General features: G+C 36.1%; 1 protein-coding gene across 1 annotated transcript in view; it reads left to right on the top strand.

Moving 5' to 3' along the window:
- NSRP1 (nuclear speckle splicing regulatory protein 1) overlaps nucleotides 1-22,922 on the top strand; it is an 81,129-nt gene that overhangs the window by 41,187 nt on the left and 17,020 nt on the right. The window contains exon 3 of the mRNA XM_001369305.5: nucleotides 11,325-11,381. Coding sequence (XP_001369342.3) covers nucleotides 11,325-11,381 — 57 coding nt within the window. The remainder of the gene's footprint in view (nucleotides 1-11,324; nucleotides 11,382-22,922) is intronic.

A 22,922-nucleotide genomic window follows, 5' to 3' on the forward strand; every position in this document is an offset into this window, starting at 1 on the left:
TACTTTAGGTGATGAAATTTTAACTTCTTGGTGAAAAATAGAGATTGTTTATTATAAACTAATCATAACAATATGCTTATAAAAATGTGTAGTACTTTAAGATTGGCAAAATACTTTCATATAGGTAACAGTTTGTGATTCTTTTGAGAACTGTTTTTTTTTTCTTTACCACTTCAATTGGGGAATGGTTTTTTATCTTATATTTCTTTAAGTTCTTATCATTGTTTGTTATCTTAAATACCAAAATTCACTAGAATTGTAATCCTTGAAGACAGAGACTGTTTTTGTCTTTCTTTTTTTAACACATACCTTCTGTCTTAAAATTGATACTAAATGTCAATTCCAAGACAGAAGACCAAGCAGTAAGGCATTTGAGATTAAGTAACTTGCCCAGGGTCACACAACTAGGAAGAGCCTGATACCATATTTGAACCCTGGACTTCCATCTCAGGGACCTGGCTCTCTCTCCCCTGAGCCACCTAGATACCTCCTGTTTTTGTTTTTATTTGTATCCCCAGTACTTTAGTACAATCCCTTCCACATAGTAAATGCTTGTTCATTTAGGTTTTTTAGATGTTTTTATTTCTTTTTTAATATTACCTAATTTACCTCCCTGGTATCCTTTACCCACCCCCCAGCTAAAATCCACATTTTTAAAAAGCAGTTTTTAACACAAAGGAAAATAAAAGAAAAATAAAACCCCGGTATAACTGATCAATTAATCAAAAGTCTGAAAATATGTACAAGATAATACACTTGTGGACTTACCACTTCTGCAAAGGGGTAGATTGGGTTGGAAATGGGTATAGTCTCTCTCAGCCATACTTATTCTTTATAATTTTGCAATATTTTCCTTTATAATTTTTTTCTTTAACTTTATCATTGTATATATTGCTTATTTGGCTCTGCTTATTTCACTCTTTATCCAATTCATGTAAATGTTTCCATGCTTTTATATTCATGACATTTGTCATTTTTTTGCATTGCAGTAATTTTACCATAAAACAATTTGTTTAGTCATTCCCCAATTGATGAACATCTACTTTCTTCCAATTCTTGCTATCATGAAAAGTACTACTCTACATATTTTGCTCTTTATGGGAAATTTCTTCTTCTCTATGAGTTCCTTGAGGTATAGCCTAGTAATGGACTCTCTCAGTCCAAAAGTATTGATATTTTAGTCATTGTGTAATTGCGTAATTCCAAAGTGCTTTCCAAAATGTTTGTCTTACTTCACAGCTTTACCAATAATGTAGCAGTGAATTGGCATGTCTTCTCACAGCTCTTCTAACACTGACTTTTTTCATTTTTGCCATTTTGCAGGATGTAAGAAAATCTCAGGGTTGTTTTGATTTTCATTTTCCTTCTTGTTGACTTGCAACACCTCTTTGAGGAAGGTTTTTTGGGTATATTTTATCCCTAATGTCAGGCTAATCATGCTGCCAAGCTGCTGCTGCTGCTGCTTCTCTTTATGCCTCCAGCTAGGTCCTTTTTATTTTTGCCCTAGGGTGTATCTTTGGTGAGAGATCACCATAACTAGCTATGGTTATACTCCATTGATGAAAGTTCATCCAGACTGACCAACACCAGACCTGACCAGGATGCATCTGCCATTTTCCTACCATGCTGCCCAGCTACTGATGCCATTCCAATCCTCCCCAGGTCTACTTCTTATTCTGGGAACAGTAATCAGATCAATGCTACCATACCAGGAAAGGGCATGTCTGTCTCACTGACTTTGTCAACCAAATTACCAAATATAAACTCCTTGAGAGGGCAGTTTATTTCAGTTTTTTATTTATATCCCCAGGGGTTGGTATGTAGCAATCCTTTAGCAAATACTTTTTTATTCAGCAATTCAGAATGTGCCATACAATTGTTTAATAAACAAGGAAGTATATAATATATCAATAAGGGCTTCTTTTTAAATTGGCTTTTAAAAGATTTGAATATTTTAAGGAATGTTTTGGTTAACTAAAAAATTTAGTTTATGTAGAATACCTTACTACTCTCCACTCACCACTGGCCCCCAAACACATTTCTTAATCTATAGGAATAAGATGTTATTAGATTGTTTTTTTGGATCAATAATTCTAATGTATGAATTTAAATTTAAAAATTTTAGGACTTGTTCCTTTCATAGAACATACATGTAGAAATACACAAGGGAAAAAGGAACAAAAATGAATTGATGTTATTTTCAAGATGAATTTTTATAACTGGCATTTTGATTACTATCTTCTGTATTACTAAGATTGACAAAGAAGCTCGTTTTGAAGTCCTCAGCATTCATTAAAGCTCGACATTCATAAAACTTTCCCTCATCCTATCCATTAGTAACAATTCCTGAGTTTCCAAAGCACTTTCCTTCTCACCTCTCTCCTGCACTTGGAGCATAGTTATTTAAGTATTGTCTTCCTCATAGCAAAAGCAGGGACTTGGGTTTGTCTGAACTTTATAGTACAATGCAGACTCGTTTGAACTTTGTAATATGATGTTCTACACATAGTAGTTCATAACTATTTCTTAAATCAGTGGTTGAAATTGAATCATCAGGTATTTATTAGTTTTCTCCTCCATGTTAGGCATTTTGCCCAACATTTAATGGTCTCAGTTAATGTTTTTATTTTAGATCTGGTGATGTTTAAAGTCTGGTTTTCAAGCTAACTGATATACACATTTTCTGGTATTAAAAGCCACTTTAGCCTTACAAATGAATCACTCTGTGTATATAAATGCCATTCTAACCATTCTGAATGTAGTTCTGAAACATCTCCTTGGGCCGCAGAAGTATGTTCCAACAAACAATATTCCTCAGCCTTTCCACACTTAGCAGGTTCAAAGTCTAAGAGCCCATAGAATACAGACTATGTCACTGCATTTGGAACTTTGTGACAACTAGTGGAGCAGCTCCTCAACCTGAGCTGCATCTATTTACCCTGCTCTAAACATGTTTTTTAAAAGTAATTTTTTGAATTCTGAATTTAATGACACTAATGAAACAAAGAGCATTTCCATGTACAAAGTAGAACAGAAATAAAGGAGATTCATTGTGAAACCATAAATCTCTATTTTGATCAGCTCGATTTTTAAAGAATATACTAAATCCAACATGTATTTTAAAAACTATCCTAATTGTCTTTGTTTCCTTCAGAACTTCTTCAGTTCTTTTCTGTGTATTTAAAAAAAAATGCTTCAGTGATTCTTTTTCCTCTTGCTTTCTTTTTTGACAGTACTATAGTAGCTAGCTTTCCTTTCCCTTCAGATCCCATGGAAGTCTCCCTTATGTTAGGCCAGTTCTTGCCCAGTTTCCTTGATAGAAAAGAAAGCATGAGAAATCAATAACCAAATTCTCAAATAAGAATTCATTAACTTATTGGGTATTTGCTTGTGAACATATACAAGGCTAAATTATTCTGTCTGCCATGGCAGACCATCAGTAATTCAGATAGATTGAAATGTTTTTATGGTCCTAAAATTATTTTATATTTGTGCTTATAACAATAGTGAAAAATAACCTCATCACACTTTTAACAACATCTTATCACATTTCTATTAAAATCTTGTGGCAACAAGACATATTAAGCCACACTGATTAGGAAAATACAATTGGTCTTCCAAGCAGGCTTATTAAGGTTTATAAATCTGGCAATGAAAACACTCACTGTTTGTGGAATGATATAAACCAAAAGAAAATACCAGTTAATACTAAATAAAATTATAATTGAGTATCCTATTATGAAACCAAAACAATTTTTTAAAATGCTTGCACAAGAACATGTTAGATCACAATTGATAAATTTAAATGCTAAAAGTTCTTCCTTGAAAATTACAGTTTTATAACAATTTTAAATTAAATTCACAAATTAAAATTTAAGTTCAAACTTCTCACTTCCCCTTGTGGAGAGTGAGATGCCAGTTCAACGTTCTAATTTTCCTCTTCTGGAGAATGAGATGCTGAGAATCTAAAAACAAAATCCAACTTAATTAACAACTGTAATTGTGCCCAAATAGACTGGATATTTCTCTCATATTAACCATTCTTTTTAAAAATTTGATCCCTTTGACTTATTCCAAATAAATATCACATCCAAGTGACTGGATGTCTGTTTAAGATACTGAGATCATAGGGTATTCTTTCTACTGATAGCTAAATTAATTTAACCAAAATTAATCTCACTAAATCTCCCCTAAATAGATTTTTATATCTTGGTTTCACAAACTACTGCAACATTTTCCAATCATTCTTATAACCTCATATTTTTAAAGGTCTTATGATTAGTAATAGGTATAGGACAAACTCAATATTCATCTACTTGATTGTTTGATTAAAATTCTACGTACTTCCATTTTCAATTTTTGTGTTTCATCATCAGCCTATCTGCGACTATATCCATCTTCATGATTGTAGAAAACTTACTCTAACAGGAAAAAAAAAAGAGGGACATAACTATAACAAGGGAAAAGTTGATCCCCAGATTTGGAGTATTAATGCCAGGCAGAAATTGGCAGTGATGCACAACCATGTATAGATCCTGCCAGGTAAAAGTTCAATTCTGGGGAATGCAGCAGAGCACTCTCGGCTTTCCCCAGAGGCAGAACTATACTTGCAGCATCCAGCAGACTCCCCATTGGGGCTACTGACATCATAGATCAATTTGTTCCATAGCATTCCTTTCCATACATTTTAACCTCAGATGGCAATTCTCTTCATTCATATTTAGAGTTTAATATAATTGTGTTATTATTATCACCATATCCATTTTAAAAAATTATCAGATTCCACCATTCTTTCCTAAATTCTCCTGACATCAGAGTGAGAAATTAGTTACATTTTGCAATTCTACATAGATAATAAATATATGATAATGTACACAAACCCAGAAGAGCACTCTGGACAGTGTTGTAAATGTCCATAATAGAAGTTGTTATATTAAACTTTGCAACAAAATAAACATAATTAAGTTGAAATTTTACTCTTTAGTTAGCTGTGAGGACTAGCGTTTCCCCTTTCTGTCTTTTCAGGTTCTCAGGTTAGAGTAAATACCTATCTTTTTTTTCCTTCTTCAAAATTTTACAAAACCAAATAAAACAAGCATTTCCCTATACAAAGAAAACAATTGTACATAAATGAAATCACATTATCTCTTATGTGTTTAACTTAACTTTTCTTCCCATCTGCATAATAAATTTCATCCACAAGTGTCCCAGCCCCTCAATTTCCAGTCCTCTATCTCCACAAAGAGAACAGTTATAAATATTTTGGAACATATGAGTTCTTTTCCTTTCCCCCCTCTTTTTATACTTTCTGGGTGTAGTTCTACATTGCTCTCCAAACTGGTTGGATCAATTCAGAGCTCTATCAACAGTGTATTAGTGTTCTTGTTTTTCTACAACTCCAACATTTGTCATTTTGCCCTTTTGTCATTTTACCCACTCTGATGGGTGTGAGATGATAGCCCAGAAATGTTTTGATTTACATTTATCTAATCAGTAGTGATTTAGAGCAAATTTTTATATATCTATATGTCTCTTTGATTTCTTATCCCCCAAACCTGGATCTAGTCTCATCAAATACAAAGTTACTATAATCTTTTACTACATCAACCTTAGGTTAAACCAGATAATTTTTATAATTACTGCTTTATGATACAATTTAAAATCTGATACTACTAGACTTCCTTACTTTACTTTTTAAAAAAAATTATTTATATTCTTGATCTTTTTTGTTCTTCCAAATAAATTGTATAATTTTTAACTCAATAATTTTTCTTGTTAATTGAGATTGCATTGAATAAATAGATTAGTTTTTCACTTAAATTATATGCCCATCCATGAACAATTAATATTTCTCTAATTATTTAGATCTGACTTTATTTGTGTAAAGTGTTTTATAATTATGTTCATTTGCTTCTCGGTTTGTTTTGGCATGTTATACTCCCTGGTATTTGATTCTTATCTGTGCTTACTTTAAATGGAGTGTCTCTTTCTATCTCTTCTTGAAGGATTTCATATATGAAAATTCTGATATTTTATGTAGGTTTATTTTATATCCTGCTACTTTGCTAAAATTTATTGATAGTTTTAATTAGCTTTTTATTTGAAACTCTAGGAATTTCTACATATCCCATCATGTTACATACAAAGAGATAATTTTATTGACTCTTTGCCCGTTCTGTTTCCTTCAATTTCTTTGCTAGTTATTTCTAATACTATGTTAAATAATATTGGTGTTACTGTGCATCCATGTTTCATTCCTGATCTTATTGGGAGGACTTCTAGCTTCTCCCTATTACAAATAATAAATTACTGATGGTTTAGGTAGATGCTTCATATCATTTGCAGGGAAGAAGGGGGTAAGTTCACTTATACCTATGCTTTCCAGTGTTGTTTTCCATCAAAGGCTTTTTCTACATCTATAGATATGATCGTATGGCTTTTATTACTTTTGTTGTTGATATTATTAATTATGTTGATAGTTTTCCTTATATTAAACCACCCCCCCGCATTCCTGGTATAAATCTTGTTTGATCAAAATATATAATCTTTGTGAAATATTATTGTATTCTTCTAGCTAGTATTTTATTTAGGACTTTTGCATCAGACTGTCAGTATTAAAAGGGAACCTCATGTCAGAAGGTACCACTAGGATAGGTGCTACTAGAATTCTCAGGAGAAAACAGCAAGGCCAAATTCTGTATTGTTGACTCAAGGACTTAGCCATGTTAGGAGTCTTCTGAGACTTGAAGTCCTTCTATTTGGCTGTAAGGTTCCTTGTTCAGAATGATTAAGGAAAAGCTTTACATCACCTGTAAGTCATAATGACATAACACTGATTTACACTTATTTATCAACATTTATTTACATAAACATCTTTCTGCTGCTCATCAAACTTCATTTGCAACAAGCCAGTCATCTGGGATTTCAGAAATGTCTGTAAATGGACTCCCTAGTTAATAAAAAAAAAAATTCCAGATTCAAGTAAAATAATTTATTGTATCCCCTAACAATAAGCAAATATGTACAAAAGATCAATTAGTTATAACAAAATCAGAGGCTGATTAATTATAATGACCTATGCACATTGTTAACAGTAGATGATTTATATAGATTGCTAGCTTCTCATGGATGAATAATAGAAAAACAAAATGAAGAATATATATATGACAGCACAAAATGAGTCTGTGCTCTCAAAATTAAAAAAAAAAAATCTAATTGGACCTTCTGAGCCTTACACTAAACTGATTCTATGTTAGATCTTTATTACCACAAATATGTTTTTCTCTGCTTTTTTGGACAGTTATTACAGTAAAAACCTTAATTTTCAAAGAAATGCCAACAGTATTCTCTAACTCTGTAACCCCCAAATAATATAGGTTTAAAAGAATTTACTATTTTAATTATAGCTATCAAATTAAGCATTTTTACTCAGTGTACAAATCAGTAAACTAAAGACGTAAAGACCATGTATTTTAGAATTGTCTCTTAATTGTCAGTTATTCAGCATTATTCTTTATGAGCCCTGAATATTTCAGGTACTTTATAAGGACCTAAAATTGTCAGTTCTTTAAAGGGATAGATACTCCCTTGTTTTTAGGCTCCAACTTACTTATCCCAATTTTATTAATTGAGGGATCTCTTTGATATCACATTCTGATACAGATTTGACATTGATTTCAACTGAACATATATGTGTGTGTGTATATATATATATATACATATATATATATATATATACACTTACTAATGACAGTGCAAAATCGCATGTGTTCTCTTAACTCAGTCTAAAAAGACACTATATTGACTTCTCTGTAAATTTTCTTCTGTTCTAATTTTTAATCCTTCCCTTCCTCAAAGGGGGTGGGGATGTTTTGGAAAGTTCTGGAACTTCTGATTTGAAACCACCAAACCCTTTTTCTCAGAGTTGTCCATTCTAGTTTCTTACCTTTTTTCTCCATTCTAACCTGTGGCTCCAAGAAAAGATTGCTTTTGCATCAGCTATACCTCAACCTTTTGTCATTTGATCTCAGGCAGAAGCTGCTTCCTAGAGGAACTTGGGCTTGGAATTTAAATGTTCACTGTCTTTTACCATAACTCACAAATCATTTGCCCAAATATTTCTTCTTATAATAATTAAAAATGGGTTTGACAGATATAAGAATAAAAAAATAACTTCTCAAGTCAAAATGACTGTAAGCAGCTTTTATTTACAGCAAGGTAGAGATATTAAAGTGGGAAATATAGGAATGAGGTTTTATATATATATGTATATATATATATAAATAGAACCAGCTGTTGGGGAATCAAGAGTTAGTACAAATTTCAAACATTAGTGACTAACTTAAACTGCAAGTTTTTAAAGTTGTTACAGAGAAGCCTCCATCTAAGAAATATAATAGAAATACAATATAGAGAAAACCCAGAACTTAAGTTCTTAAACTTCTATAAGAAGCTTAAAAAAAAAAACATTATCACAAAAAAATCTTAAGTCATAGCATTTCATATCATTTCAATTGATCTAAAGCAGTTGCAAATTTTACTATTAGAGTTTACTTTAACCTAGACTCCAACACTCCAGAACAACTTCCATTGATTCTTTCTCACTGCTTTTTGCATCTTGCCTGTGTACCACAACATCCCTCTCCTTTTCCTAAGGTAAAGGTGGAGAGAGACACACATCTTGCTTTAGTCAAACACATACAGGCTCACCACAAAAAATGACAACTCAAACACAAAGCATTTTGCCTGGCAGCTGTCCTTTGAAGTCAGAGGCTTGTAAGAGGGGCCACAAGGATGGTACAGCACCTAGGCCTACCACATGGTCCATAATCTAAAGACCCAGCATCTCTCTGAAATTGCCCATGAGTCTTCACCAAACTTCCAATTAAAGGGTCAATAAGAACTCCAGCTTAATGGCTTTTTGAGTTCAAATGAGAGCTCATTCATAGAAGCTGACCTGCCCAGTTGAATCTGGACTAGAAAACAAAGAGAGTTCCTGCTGGACACCTATCCAAGGGTCACTGCAGCAGGCAACTTGGCAGGAGACCTCAGAATCTTGGATGAGCCCTCAGATCTGTCCGCCTTTAAATACACAGAACTACTAAAGTAGTTGTAATAAGAATCTTTGACAGATAGAAAGAGTAATCTGGGAAACTACCCAGAACCTCAGTCCTGGGACTTTACACTGAACTACAGCATGCAGTGTGCTTAAATAGATTTTGGAGAAGAAGTGTTTATGCCCTGTCACTCACTTGAGTCTAAAAATGACTGGTCCTAGCCTAGAGGTCCTAGCCAGACACTAGGGTACCTAGGAGTAGCTTAGATACAAAAGGATAAATAAGGAAAACAAAAAGGTTTTTAAGTAAAACTTGATTATATCTGCTACTTTCTAAAGTGGTCAAGGGTGCTTGAGGGTTTATGGTTCAGTCTGGGGCCAGGGTCAGTAAAAGGATTTCTTACAGATTGGTTGTCAAAGACAAGAGTCAATTTGTAGTTTCATAAAATTATGTCGTTTCTTGGTACCCTGAGATCAGTCTTGGGATGTTAAAAGGAAAGTTTCATATTGAATTTGGGGTTTGTTTCAGCTTCTACCCTTTGATTGGATTAATATTAAGGCCTGAGACTTATCTGTATCAGGGGGCTCATGGGTCCCTGGCATCTTGGAAAATGTTTGCTTGAGTCTGTCTAGTCAGGGAGATCTAGAAAAAGTGATGTCTCTGGGAAGGGGTTGCGGGAAGAGGGGGGAATATGAATTGTTGCTCAAGGAAGCAGCTCTGGAATCTTTTCTGCTCTAGCAACTTAAGTGAACAGAGGCTAGGGAGGAAGATGTGTGACCAGCCATATGACTATGTGCCTTTTCTTTCTGTGACCTTCTTCTTACTATTTAATAAATAACTATAAATTAATATACAGTTTCCAGAGAGTTTTACTCTTAGCATGTGACTGAAAGATTAGAAAACCATTGACCCCAAGGAACTTGCAGTCTGTGTCATAGTGATGTAAATTGTATATTGGGTTCCATACTGGCCCCAATGCATGATTCTTGACTCAAATTACATTGGGACATTAACTTAAGTCCTATTTTTTCCTTGGGTAAGTAGAGCCCTAATAAAGTTGTTTTAAGTCAACTATATCACTTTTTAAACATCTTTTTACCATGTTCTACATTTTGGAGATTCATAAATGAAAGACTTATTTTAACAGCTAGAATTTGACATACAAATAAAGAGAATGTGTAAAGCTTTTATGCAGTTCAAGAGTATCCCCACATGAGCTCTTTTTCCTTCATCATTTATTGAGTAACTACTGTATACAAAGCACTAGCCTGTGTTTCTCAGAGCAAATGGAGATGTGGCTGTAGACCTCTTTCACTTTTTTATTCTCAGAAGTTTTGGAAATAGATTTGAACAAGATTTTAATTTTATATACAGAAACACGAGTTTGCCTTTGTGAAAGGGAATTCTTTATTCTCTTTGTCCATTTTGAGTTAACACTTACTTAACCCCTAATTAACACTTTGTTAGTCATCAAGTAAGAGAATTTACAAGTCACTTACTTGGTGAGAGCTACCCTTTTAACCCAATCAATCAGAAACTTGTGAATCCTTTGATGAGAGTTGACATCTTCAGAAGATGAGGTGTGGGTCCCATAGACACTTTCCCCCTGGGCAGTGCTAGGCAGTTTGGAAGCTGTGATTGGCCCCAGTGAAGAGGGGAAGGGACAGGCGATGATTATAAAAAGTTCTGGAAGTCTTTGACAGGGTGTCTCCAGCCTGAATCTGGGGCTTGGAGGATCTTAGACTGGGACTGAGGCTTGGAACAACAAGCCTCGACCTGGTACTCTGGTTCTTGTACTGCTTCTGGTAAGACTGCTCCTGGATCTTCTCCTTTGGAGTTTCGCTTGGGTGAGTGAGTAGCTGGCCTTCCTTTCCTGGCTTCTGGAGAGATTCATTCTAGAAAGGCCTTCCCCTCTTGGAAGAGGCCACATGAGTGGGACAGTCCTCCAGTCGAGGGTTAACAAGCCCTGCTGGGATGAACCAAGCACCAGAGCAGTATTTAGTGTGATAAGGCTAGACATCCTCTCTACCCTCTTTTTGTATTTGTCTACTTTCACTCTTTCCACCTCTTTGTAAATAAAGCTACTAAAAGTCATTTTGGCTTGAGCCATAATATTTTTAAATTGGTAACCACAATATTAATTTGGAATTCTCATATATTTAGTCAAACCCTTAATTTAATTCCTTACACTATTAATCAGTAAAGAGAAGTTAAGGGAGAAATTTTTCAACAGGTATAAACTAAAGGTAATTATTTTTCTTTTGACAGACCTCTGTGAGTGACAGTATTCAGAGAGAAGCCTGCAAGAAACAAATGATGAAACAGGTATGGGGAAGAAATCTTGACAGTGTATCTGCTTATGGTTTCATATATTATTTGTGTATTTTGGTGATCAGGGCAATTCTTCAAACTAATTTCACTAAATAACAGGAGTTCCTGGATTATGATTTCAGGCTTCCCATGTAAGTGTTGGAGGAAATTCTAGGTGAAGAGCTAATTCTTTGCTGCCAGACTTGGACAGATTAAGCCATTTTTGGCTTTCAGATAACTCATCAGTACAGAAAATAGGGCTGTTAGTTTAATGATTTCTTCTCTTGAACTATCAGGATGAAAGTGGGAAACAACAGTCCTCTTTTCAGAGTAAATTCAGAGTTTTGCCTTCTTTGAAATAACTCTACAAAGAATTATACTCATTCTAAGTCTTGGTGTTAAGTGGTTTAAAAAAATTGAAGAGCAAACTTGCTAATAGAGTGAATATTACTTGCTTTCATGAAAGTGTTAGGTTGAAAGTTTAAAAAATTTATTTGTTTCAGTGTTCACTAAATATTTGTGGTTCTCTTTGTGTCTCTTTTAAGGGCTTGCCTTATATTTACTCCATTTCCCCACCTCTAATTGTTCCAGAACTCATTTAGGTACCTGGGCAGTGAGAAGACCCTCCAACCCTGGGAGCACCCTAGTCCTTATTCCTTTCCCTCTTACCTCTTCTCCTCTCCCTAGATTTGGGTTGGCAAACCTATTGCACACATGCTGGAGAGGGCTGCTCCCTTCCCCCTCTCCACCATGCCTGAAGACATTTCCCCCATCACCTACCCCTCTACCCAGCAGCCCAATGAGAGTGCTTCCTTACTCCCCTTTTTGGGTTAAGGTGGGCAGCTCCCATGTGGCCTGAGTGTTGCAGATTGGGCACTTGGTCTCCAAAAGGTTTGCCATCACCGGCCTAGACCATCCCACAGTCCATGCTGGACAGTAAAGAACCCCTAAATGATGGAGCCCATGGATCCCAGGATTTGTTTTTTGCCCTGCTATTGTGTCCTTTGGACTTCTCAGGCTTTCCATCCAGTACATTCCTTTCCTGGCCTAGCTTCTGGCTCTCTAGCCTTCATTACCATGCCTCATTTGTATTTTTACCCTATAGCTTCCCTCTGTAGCCTTCTTTCCAATGAACATCCCTCTGCCTCTTAGCCCCCTTCCTATCATTAGTAAGCTCCTCCTAGAGCTCTGTTGGAGGAAGGGCCCAGGCTGTCCTTGCTGCTTTCACCTCTTGGATCCCATTCTGATTCTGCAGTTTCTGGCCTTTGTTGGGACACTCCCCTCCCACCCATCCCTCCTTTTAGCCTCTTTTTTATTTTGTCTTCCTCATTAGAATGTAAGCTCTGTGAGGACCCCTCTTTGTTTTGGTTTTGCAGTAGAAAAAACCTTGACAGGTTCTCAGGAAGGTTTTTCATCTTGATTAGTTACCAAGTAAGGGGTCATTTGTTTGGGCAGTTGTTGCCCTGGCCCTGATGATTCCAAGGAACTGATGTCATTTTACCCATTGTCCACTTTAGTCTGCTTGGCTTTACCCAAGATTTACCCACTGAAGTAGAGCAAACTGCAATGTAAATGAGATGTTAAAGATATGCTAAACACCCTAGGGCAACCTTCACTTAAATCTTGTTTGGTAGTTGTCCTGGACCTTTCCTTAGAATGGAAGTTCTGAGAGGAACTCCCAGGTAGAAGAGAGGCATGCAGAGGTGGAACTGGAGCCCTTGAATTGTATAGCTTTACCTATAGAACTATCCAGGCATAGGCAAGTCAGACATCTGTTATGTTTAAAGGCCTGTGCTAGACTTTGAGATAAATAGAAATACACATCAGTCAGTAAGCAATTATTAAGTGCCTGCTACTAATTATTAAGCTACTGAGCAGCTATATGAGTGCTGTGTGGCACTTGAGCAAGATAACCAAAAACAATCAAATTGACTGGTGACATAGTGACACAGCCTCTGGTCTGGGAATCATAGGTTTATAGGTGTTTGAAGATCTTAGAAGTCTTTTCAAAATAGTAGTTTTTACTTTAGGAAGCAACAGAGAAGCTGGTCCAGTATTTCAGAGTATGTCAGAGATTGATGACATACACAAAGAAGGTGGTTTGGGGTCATAAACAGGAAACTGAAAAAATAGGCTTGTAGAAGTCCCTAAAAATTCACATCTGTTGGGAAATTTAGAAAACGGTATGGCAAAACTTAGGTTTAAATCAATATCTCACACCCTATACCAAAATAAGTTCAAAATGGGTATGTGGCTTAAATATAAAGAGTGGTATTATAAGTAACTTAGGTAAACATGGAATAGTATACCTGTCAGATCTATGGGTAAGGAAAGAATTTAAGACCAAGTAAGAGATAGAGAACATTAAAAGGTGTAAAATGAATAATTTTGATTATATTAAATTTAAAAGGTTTTTTACAAACAAAACAAATGCAACCAAAATTAGAAGGGAAGCAACAAACTGGGGGAAATTTTTCAGAACAAAATTTTCTGACAAAGGTCTGATTTCTCAGCTATACAAAGAACTAAGTCAAATTTATAAGAAATCAAATCATTCCCCAATTGACAAATGGTCAAAGGATATGAATAGGCAATTTTCAGATAAGGAAATCAAAACTATCTATAATCATGTGAAAAAATGTTCTAAATTCCTCCTGATTAGAGAAATGCAAATCAAAACAATGCTGAGGTACCACCTTACACCTAGCAGAGTGGCTAATATGACAGTAAAGGAAAATAATAAATGTTGGAGGGAATGTGGCAAAGTTAGGACACTAATACATTGCCTTTGGTATAATGAACTGATCCAACCATTCTGGAAGAGAATGTGATTGAATGCCTAACTAGATTAACTAGTTTAATCCATAAAGAGCTGAGGAAAACCTTCAGAATTCTGACTATCTGAAACAGTATTCATAGAAACAATTATTTTAAGAAAATAGGAACTTCTTATTGGTATTAAAATAATTTTTTGCAGATTCCATTTTCATTATTCTTCTACATAATTAATTGATAATTAATCTAATAAGTTTAATAAGTATTTGTGAGTACCTAACCCCAGAATATGCTTCAACAGAATTTCAGGATTGGGAAATGAAAGTCCCTGAGTTGCAAAGTTTATATTGATTTCTTTTGGAGGGTCTATGGATCACAAGCTCATGGCAGAACTTCTCTGACTGTTCTACCACTCTAGGGGATGTCAGGACCTTTGTAGAATCTGCTACATTTTACTTCCTTCTGTGAATTTTAGATTTACTCCACCCTGCTTAGTCTTTAGAATTCTAGCAACCAGGAATGTATATACCCCCACTTAAGGATTAACTGTAGGGGAGGATGGCCTATTGGTTTTGTTCTCTTTTCCTTTTATCCTCAAATTATCATAATTTCAAAGATGGTATGTTTACAAGACCCACTGGAGAGACTAGTCTTCCGCAAGTCTCAGGGAGAATATATAATTGAAAATCTATTACCCTAAAAAAGAACTACCTATCCCAAGAGCCCACTGACTTCCTATCATTGCGTGCTTTCTGCAGACAGGGAATATTAGGCGGGGACATGAAAGATCCTGCCTCTTTACTTCCAGTCCCGAGCCTGGTGGTGGTAAGACAGGTGTTTGAACTGGCTGATCGGCCATGGGCACATGCTCTTTATTTTGTATCTTCTTTATTCCTTGATTTCTAATGATCATTAATAAATTTCTTAAAACATTTTTATTATTGAGATTTAATTTTAACTTTTACACTTCCTTTTTCCCTCCCTTCCCTGCAATCCACTTAGCCACCTAGCTGCCCCTCCCCTGCAGTTAATTTCCACTAATACTTTTTCTACCACTTTGACATCAGAAAACTAAAATTAAGATGAAAAAATAAGAAAATAAGTTGAGGTTTGAATTTGAAATAACCCAATCCTGACCTATTCAAACAAGTTATTGATGATGACCAATGAGTAATGGACAGAAGAGAGGACATAGGTATAGATTATACTTTTATATAGAAGTTTCATGCCAGTGGCTATGAAAAGGATACCTAGAGAGCCTAAAAAGCACTTTAGTTAGCAAACATTTGACTTGTATGCCAAGCAGAGAGATGGCAGCCATAGACAATATTGGTTTGGAACATAAGTTCATTTATCAAATCTTACAGAAAAGGATTTTGAAAGATTGTGAACAACATTGCCTCAAAGCAGAGGTAGGTAAAACCAGTTGAGAGAAAACCTCGAGAGAGAAGCAGTTAAGCAAATTTGTCCTGAGAACATTTTAAAATGAAAACAATAACAAGAAAATAGGAAAATTCTGTAAAGATTTTTGTGACATACTTTTTATTTTTCACAAAGAAGAGTAAAACCACCATTCACTGCCCTTGGACTCCAACAGGACATTACTAATAGAAGAGAGAAAGAGAGCTCTTCAGAGAATACAAATGGGAAAATTAGCTTTTTAAACCAAGTATACAAAGAAGAGATGAAGGGAAAGAGGGAGGGAGGGAGGGAGGGAGGGAGGGAGGAAGGAAGGAAGGAAGGAAGGAAGGAAGGACAGACGGACGGATGGACGGATAGTCCTGGGAGGACTTGCATCCACCATTGTAAAGTGAAGTCAGGATTACAATTTATACAACCATTACAATAATGCAATGAAAGACTATTTTGAAAGACTTTAAAACTCTGATCAATGCATTGACCAGATGTAACTTTAGAAAATTGATGATGATACATTCTCCCAACCTCTTGACAGAGAAATGATGGACTAGGGATGCAGTATGAAAGGTGTTTTCAGACACAATGTATGAATTTGTTTTGCTTGACTAGATTCATTTGCATATAAGGGAGAGGCTTCTACTTGGTATAAAAAGTTATGGTAGATAATCATGTTTTTTTAAAAAAAGAGAAAAATAAAAGATCATTAATATGATATTTTAAAAATAAAGATGTATTCAGAGAGCAGCCCAGACACACAGGACAGTTTTGTTACTAAATTGTCCTGTTAAACTTAATTTTTTTTCTTTTTTTATTATGAATTTAAGGATAAATGTTTCCATATAAGAGAAAATAAAAAGAGGATTGTATATGAAACTATGAATCTCTATTACATACCTGAATTTTTAGAGGCATATATTAAACTTAGCATTATCATGCTTATATGACAGTATCATGTTCAACTTAATATAAGATTTTTAAGACTAAAAATAATAGTTCATAGTTTTATGTACACTTTTCTTCCTCGTATGTTGAAAAATTTGGGTTAAATTCATAATTTTTTAAAAAGAATTTTTAATTTAGAAAAGAGATTTTCTGTAGGTAGTAAAGCCCTGCATATTCATCTATCTGTAAGGCTTCAAGCTTCAGACCATTTCATTGGAAAAGATCAGTTATTATTCAAAAGAATTTGGCCTGACTACATTGGAAAAAAAAAATTATAGAGAATGCCCATTTCCCAGATTATGACTTGCAATTAAATAGGTAGCTCATAGAACTTTTAATCATCATGGGACAGCTAGGTGGCTCAGTAGACTAAGATCCAGGCCTAGAGAAAGGAGGTCCTAGGTTCAGATTTCATCTTAGACACTTCCTAGGTGTGTGACCCTAGGCAACAGTCACTTAACCCCCATTGCCTAGCCCATAACCCTCTTCTGTCTTTGAACTATTGCATAGTATTAATTCTGAGATCAAAAGTAAGGGTTTAAAAAAGAAGGAACTCATTCATCATTGTATTAAAGAGCTGCATTTGGATTGCAAGTTGGTCCTAGAAATGAACTGTAATAAATAAAAATAAAAATTTTAAATGTAATATTAATAAAAATATTGTGGTTGCCATTATAAAATCTACTCTTAAGTTAGTAGCTCTTAACAATGTAATTTTAATAAAAATGGAGACATATATGAAAAAAGGAAATAAAGGGGACATAAAAATCTCACCTTTCTTGAAAAATACCTAAGCCACTTAGCCCACAAAACCTCGAGTGCTGAGAGAGAGAGCTCTCCACCCCACACCTTTTATCCTCCATAAGTCCTGTTCCATACACAAGCAAAATATGGGGTTCAAAGTAGGACAAACTTAAGGAGTGACTTCTAGCATCACATTCCCCCCCCCCCCCATGATTCTATTGGGAGACGAGCATGTTGAAATCTCCCAGATCTACATGCCTATTCTCCCCAGTGAATCATTACAAATAACCAGTTTATATCTCTTACAAAAGGCTCATATAATATTGCACTAAAAGGAAATTGCAACAACTGGAGAAATGAAAGAAATAAAAGAGAAAGAGAACAAAACTCATGATTGGTAGGCGCATTGACAAAAGGCCAATTAGAGGGCAATTCCTTTTGGCATAAATGTTTACAATCAAAATAAATATGTTCAACCCCCTTCAGTTCAATTCACTACATCCCAAAGTTCACTGTGGATCTCTTGATGCAGCGTATGGCCTCTGCAGGTTTCCCCATGGCGCCTTCTCCAAACAATTCACTTTCTTGATTTGGGAAGTTAACAAGCTTCTTTTTCTGAAATTATTCTCAAACAAGAAAAAAATTTTTTTTTAAATCTTGATTTTTATGACAATTATATAATCCTTCCTGAGGAAGGTGTTCACCAAAATCAGAATCATCCCAGGATACATGGCTGAGTTATGGGGTATATGAATCAATTGTCAAAATCGGGGGGGGGGGTCCTCAAAATTTATGTATATAAAATTCTAAGTAATCAAGAATAAGCCCATAGCACGTCCTTGAATCAGGACCCAATTAAAGTGATTAATGTCCTGCAAGTCTGTAGGACAATTGTAACAATGTAGTACTTACCCATTGGTAGCCAGGACTACAGAAAATTGCCATACTATAAAGAGAGAAAAGGGACTAGAGTTTGAAACAAAAGGGAAATATGATTCCCTTATCTGAGTTTACCTTCACTCTTAGGGAGAGGAGAGCCAAAAATGGCAGCCAAACTAAGGTACTTTGTCTGAATTTGGCATGTGGAAATCCTGCTTCTGACATTGTCAAGCAGCCACCTTCCTTGAACCTCAAAATAAGTCCTCTGTCTTGGCACAGATTCTCATCATTCCCCCCCCGAATTTGTTTGGTCTTCTTGACCTTGTGCTTCTCAGCACTGTATAGATGCTCATTTTATATGTGAGCAATGAATCCATGAGTCCTTTTCTCAAATTTTAATAGCTGTTGTGGTGGTTAACAAGATGTGGAATGGGCCGTTCCAGGCAGGCTGAGTTCCTCCAGTGCACTGGAAGTTCTTTATATACACCTTATCTCCTGGGTGTAGTTCATGGAGTGAGAAATCTATAAGTCCTGCTTATACTGCTGATGAAGACCTTTTGGGTCTAGAATGTCACCAAGAACCTAAATTACCATCCTGGTGGAAGGGTAGAGTAAGCTAAAGAGTTACAAATATAAAACCATCCAGGAGCCACTAGGCTCCATGGGAAATCCTCCCAGCTCTGGGATGAGATTGTAACAGCCATAAAAGGTATGTGTTTATATATTCCATCCATTGCAAATGTGGAAGTGAGAAATACAATAGTGCTATTGTACTTCACTTTGTCATCCATTTACTTACTACTACTCAAGTCAAGGGTGGGTGAATGATCAGTCAGAGGTAGTAGTGCTTCTAGATATCTGAAAATCACTTCTGAAAACCTGTTAAAATCAATTAATATTTTTGACTCATTAAATTTTTCAAAGGTCACTATTGTAGGTTGTAACCCATTTAAGATTTCTTCAGTAATGGGGAGGGAAACAAACTGAAACAGTAAACATTAATAAGGCAATGGAGTCTGATAAGGTTTAAAATTCACCTCCAGACACTCTGAGTTTCCTTCCCTCCCAAATACCATCATTCATCCAGATTCCTTTGGTTCCATCTATGGGATCCCCCCACGCTGAGAAGGACTTCTACCTTAAGTATAGTGTGAATGAGCCCCATTTTGGGTATTTTGGTATGAGTTAACATTTGCCTCATTTGAATTATTATTTCTAAATGTGTTTATATTATTGTTATTTCTATTTGCCTGATTCCACTTCCTATAGTTCATCATTACGTGACCCATTTTTCTACAGAAGTAACACATTAATGGCTGATTTGTGGGTTTCTGCAAAGGGGCTATGGCCACACCTTGATGTGCACTTCCTTTTTCAGTTTTTTCCATTAGTACTTTTATTTCTTTCCTTAATGCCTCCACTAAGTCACTGTTGTCTTCATCTTTCTTTTCATGGCCATTAAAGACATAAACTGCTACTCTTCTCAATTCCTTGAGATCCGTATTAGCCCAGTTTGGGCAGTTGGCCTTAAAATAGTCTTTGACCACTCTACAACAGTTTTTTTTTTTTTACAAACTATCTTCTTAATTGTCTGACATTCCTTTCTTTGGAAAGATCCAGGTCTGTATATCTACCTCCCAGTTCAATAAGTCTATCCATAAACTGGGAGGGATTTTCCCATTTTTCTGCTTGAGATTTTCAAATTTTGTCTGTGCCAGGCCTATCAGAACAATCTTTCATTGCTTTTAGTAATGCCTCTCTAACCTGGCATAATTTCAATTAATCTTCATTATTAACATTCCATTTGGGGGCCTTATGGGGCCAATGAATTGTTCTCCTTCCCTGGGCCTGATTAACAAGAGGCTTGGAGCAAATTTTCCACATTTATTCATGCGGGATCATAAATGCAGTAAATCACTTTCTAGCTTTTTTATAATCACAATGGACTCATCTTCAAAGGAAGGAATATTTTCCTTGAATCTCTCAATATCTTGTGGAATGAAAGGTACATGGTGTCTAACGGTCACTAATCTCCACTTTTATTATAAGTGGGTACTTCCTTTAAGAGGAATATGAATTATGTTCAATTCTGTTGTTTGGTTTTTTGGTTTGAATTATAATGGAGTAGGTGAGGGGAGTAGTAGAGTGGTATGGGTAGGGGGAGAGATGGTTGGGGTAGAGCAAGAGATGAATCAGACAGGGCAAGGCAGAGACTGAGTAGGCTTAGATGGTGAGGCACTAGAGGGAGATGACTTTTCCTTCTGAAACTTGAGATTATTCAAGCTCTTCTCAAGGTTTTCTATCTGAGTCTTGAGATCAATCAAGCTAATCTGTTGTTTTCCCTTGAGGAGAAATAGATAAATTGCAAGATATCCAATTAGAATAAGCACACCCATGAACAGCACTAAACAAAGCCATTCTGAGAACAGGAGCTGTTTCAGATAGGCAGGAAACTATTCTCTCACAGAGTTTAGGCCATGTTTTTAACACCATACTTAGTTGACTATTTATTTTTAAACCTAATTATTAAATTGCTTGCAATTCTACTTCCTGTCATTAGGTGGCACTACCTTAGTACATACTGGCTAGGGGTTTAAGACTCACAAGGCCAGTGAGCATGGTATTGGAAAGAAAAAAATTGGTGTAGATGGAGTAACCTTTGAATGGAGGGCTATCGAAAAGCCTTAGGCAGAGACTAAAATTTAGGAGGGACAACAAGAAAAAAAGCAAAAGCTTTCTATTTGAGGCAAAAGAAAATATACTTTCTTATAGGCAAAAAAAAAAAACCTTGAGGTACAGCCATAGTTAAGACAAAAGATTTGGAAGGGTTTATACCTTCTCCCCCCCCACCCCTCTCCCCATAGGGGTACAGACGCCAGCCAGCCACATGGACAGGGAGTTGGTGTAGCAGGGCAAAAAGGGTTTGGTATAGAATATAGGCTGTGGGCTGTTGAGATTTTTGCCCTTAATAGGTTTTGAAAATTTCTCAGGATTAAGGGAACAGTTTAAGTTAATTTTACTCCTGCTTCCCCAGATTTCCCTCTTCAGTTCAGTCTCACACTTAAGCCAATACTAGAGTCATGTGGAAGTTCAGGAAAGGCCTTAAAGAAAGAGTAGACTTCTAGGAGTAAGATAAGGCTAAACTTTGTCAACTTTGCCCAACAATTAACTCTAATAACAACAACAACAAAAAAGACTTGAGCTGAACCTACCAGCTTCCTCCAGTACTCCTGGACTCTGGGCTGGAAGAAAGTACTTGTGGGGGCAGGTGGTTTCCCTCAAGCAAGGAGTCAGAAGGGTGAAAGTGTGCCCTCAGGTAAAAACTTTGAGGAGGCTAATTGCAGCTAAAAAAAAAAAGTTTGGAAATCCAAAGCAAGCAATGGATATTTAGCTGTTTACAATTTAAAGGAAAGGGGGATTTAGAATCTCACCCTCTTGCACAGGTGCTTTGGCTTGGGCAATCAGCAGTGGTTGGTGGCTGGTGATGTGTGTGGGAGAGTGGCTCAGTGCTTCAAGACTCTCAGTGGCTTTCCTTTGCTAAACCTGGGGTGGTGAGAAAGCCCACTGCCCTTGTGCAGCTTTCCTTAGGATGTTTTTTCTGCCTCTTTCTGGGCTTCTAAAACTTTTTAGTATGAGACCAATGACTGTAGCTGTGAGGCTAATCTGCCCTTTTGTTATTTTAAAAACTGCTCTACTGGCTTAGAGCAGAGTAAAGACTGAACTTCAGAATAAGCTACTAACAAATTGACTTAAGGAGAATAAAAAATTGGGGAAATTTGAGGGTAGTCATTAAACCTTTGTGATTTGCCAAATGTAATAAATCAAAATAAAATTTAATAAATGTAATATTAATGAAAAATATTGTGGTTGCCATAATAAAATCCACTCTCAAGTCAGGAGTCTGTTAGTGCTCTTAGCAATATAATTTTAATAAAAATGGAAATATATGAAAAAGGGAAATGAAGGAAGGGGACAGAAAAATCTCACCTATCCTGAAAACTAATTAAGCCAAAATACCAAGCCCACCCCACACCTTTTATCCTCTGTGCCCCTACACCCAACTCGGGATGCAAGCAAAATGTGGGTTGCGGGGTAGGACAAACTTAGGGAGTGACTTCTATCATCACAGAACATGAGGACAATTGCCTAGATTGCTTTGAGGAATTGCAAAGATCCTTCTGTGTGCCCAGACTTCTCCCAGAAACAAAGGCATGGAAAGGATTCATGGCACACCAGGCCTCTAAGAATCTACAAATGAATACAGTGCAGAGGTCAGTGAGTTAGGTGCATGGTAAGTGTGAGCACATTGTGCCCATGAAACAAATGGGAAGTTTCAGAGAATCAGATACAGAGATACAGAGTGAAGATAGGCTGGCTATGTGATAAGAGCTTGTGTTCCATTGGTACTTGTGATGTTGGGAGAAGGTAAGGAAGACTTCAAGCACATTGGATAGATGCCCTTCCATCCACTCTTCCCTTCCTTCCCAGACACACTTGTGGGAGGAGATGGACACAGTTTGAATGAATGGGTTGCAGTAAGCACTGTGGGTGGGAGAGTGGATAGAAATTCATGCAATAAGGACCTTTGTGTGCATTTTATTTTTATTGGGGAGTTGGCTAAACACACATTAAACATAATAAGCTAGTCAAGTAATAAATTTGTAATAGTTTCTAAGAGTCAAAAGCCTTCAAAGGTGTGTGTCTGTGAGGGAGAGGAAGAGAAGAGAAGAGAAGAGAAGAGAAGAGAAGAGAAGAGAAGAGAAGAGAAGAGAAAGAAGAGAAGAGAGATCTGGGCCT

The sequence above is a fragment of the Monodelphis domestica genome, chromosome 2, assembly GCF_027887165.1.
Source record: "Monodelphis domestica isolate mMonDom1 chromosome 2, mMonDom1.pri, whole genome shotgun sequence".
Classification (NCBI taxonomy): domain Eukaryota; kingdom Metazoa; phylum Chordata; class Mammalia; order Didelphimorphia; family Didelphidae; genus Monodelphis; species Monodelphis domestica.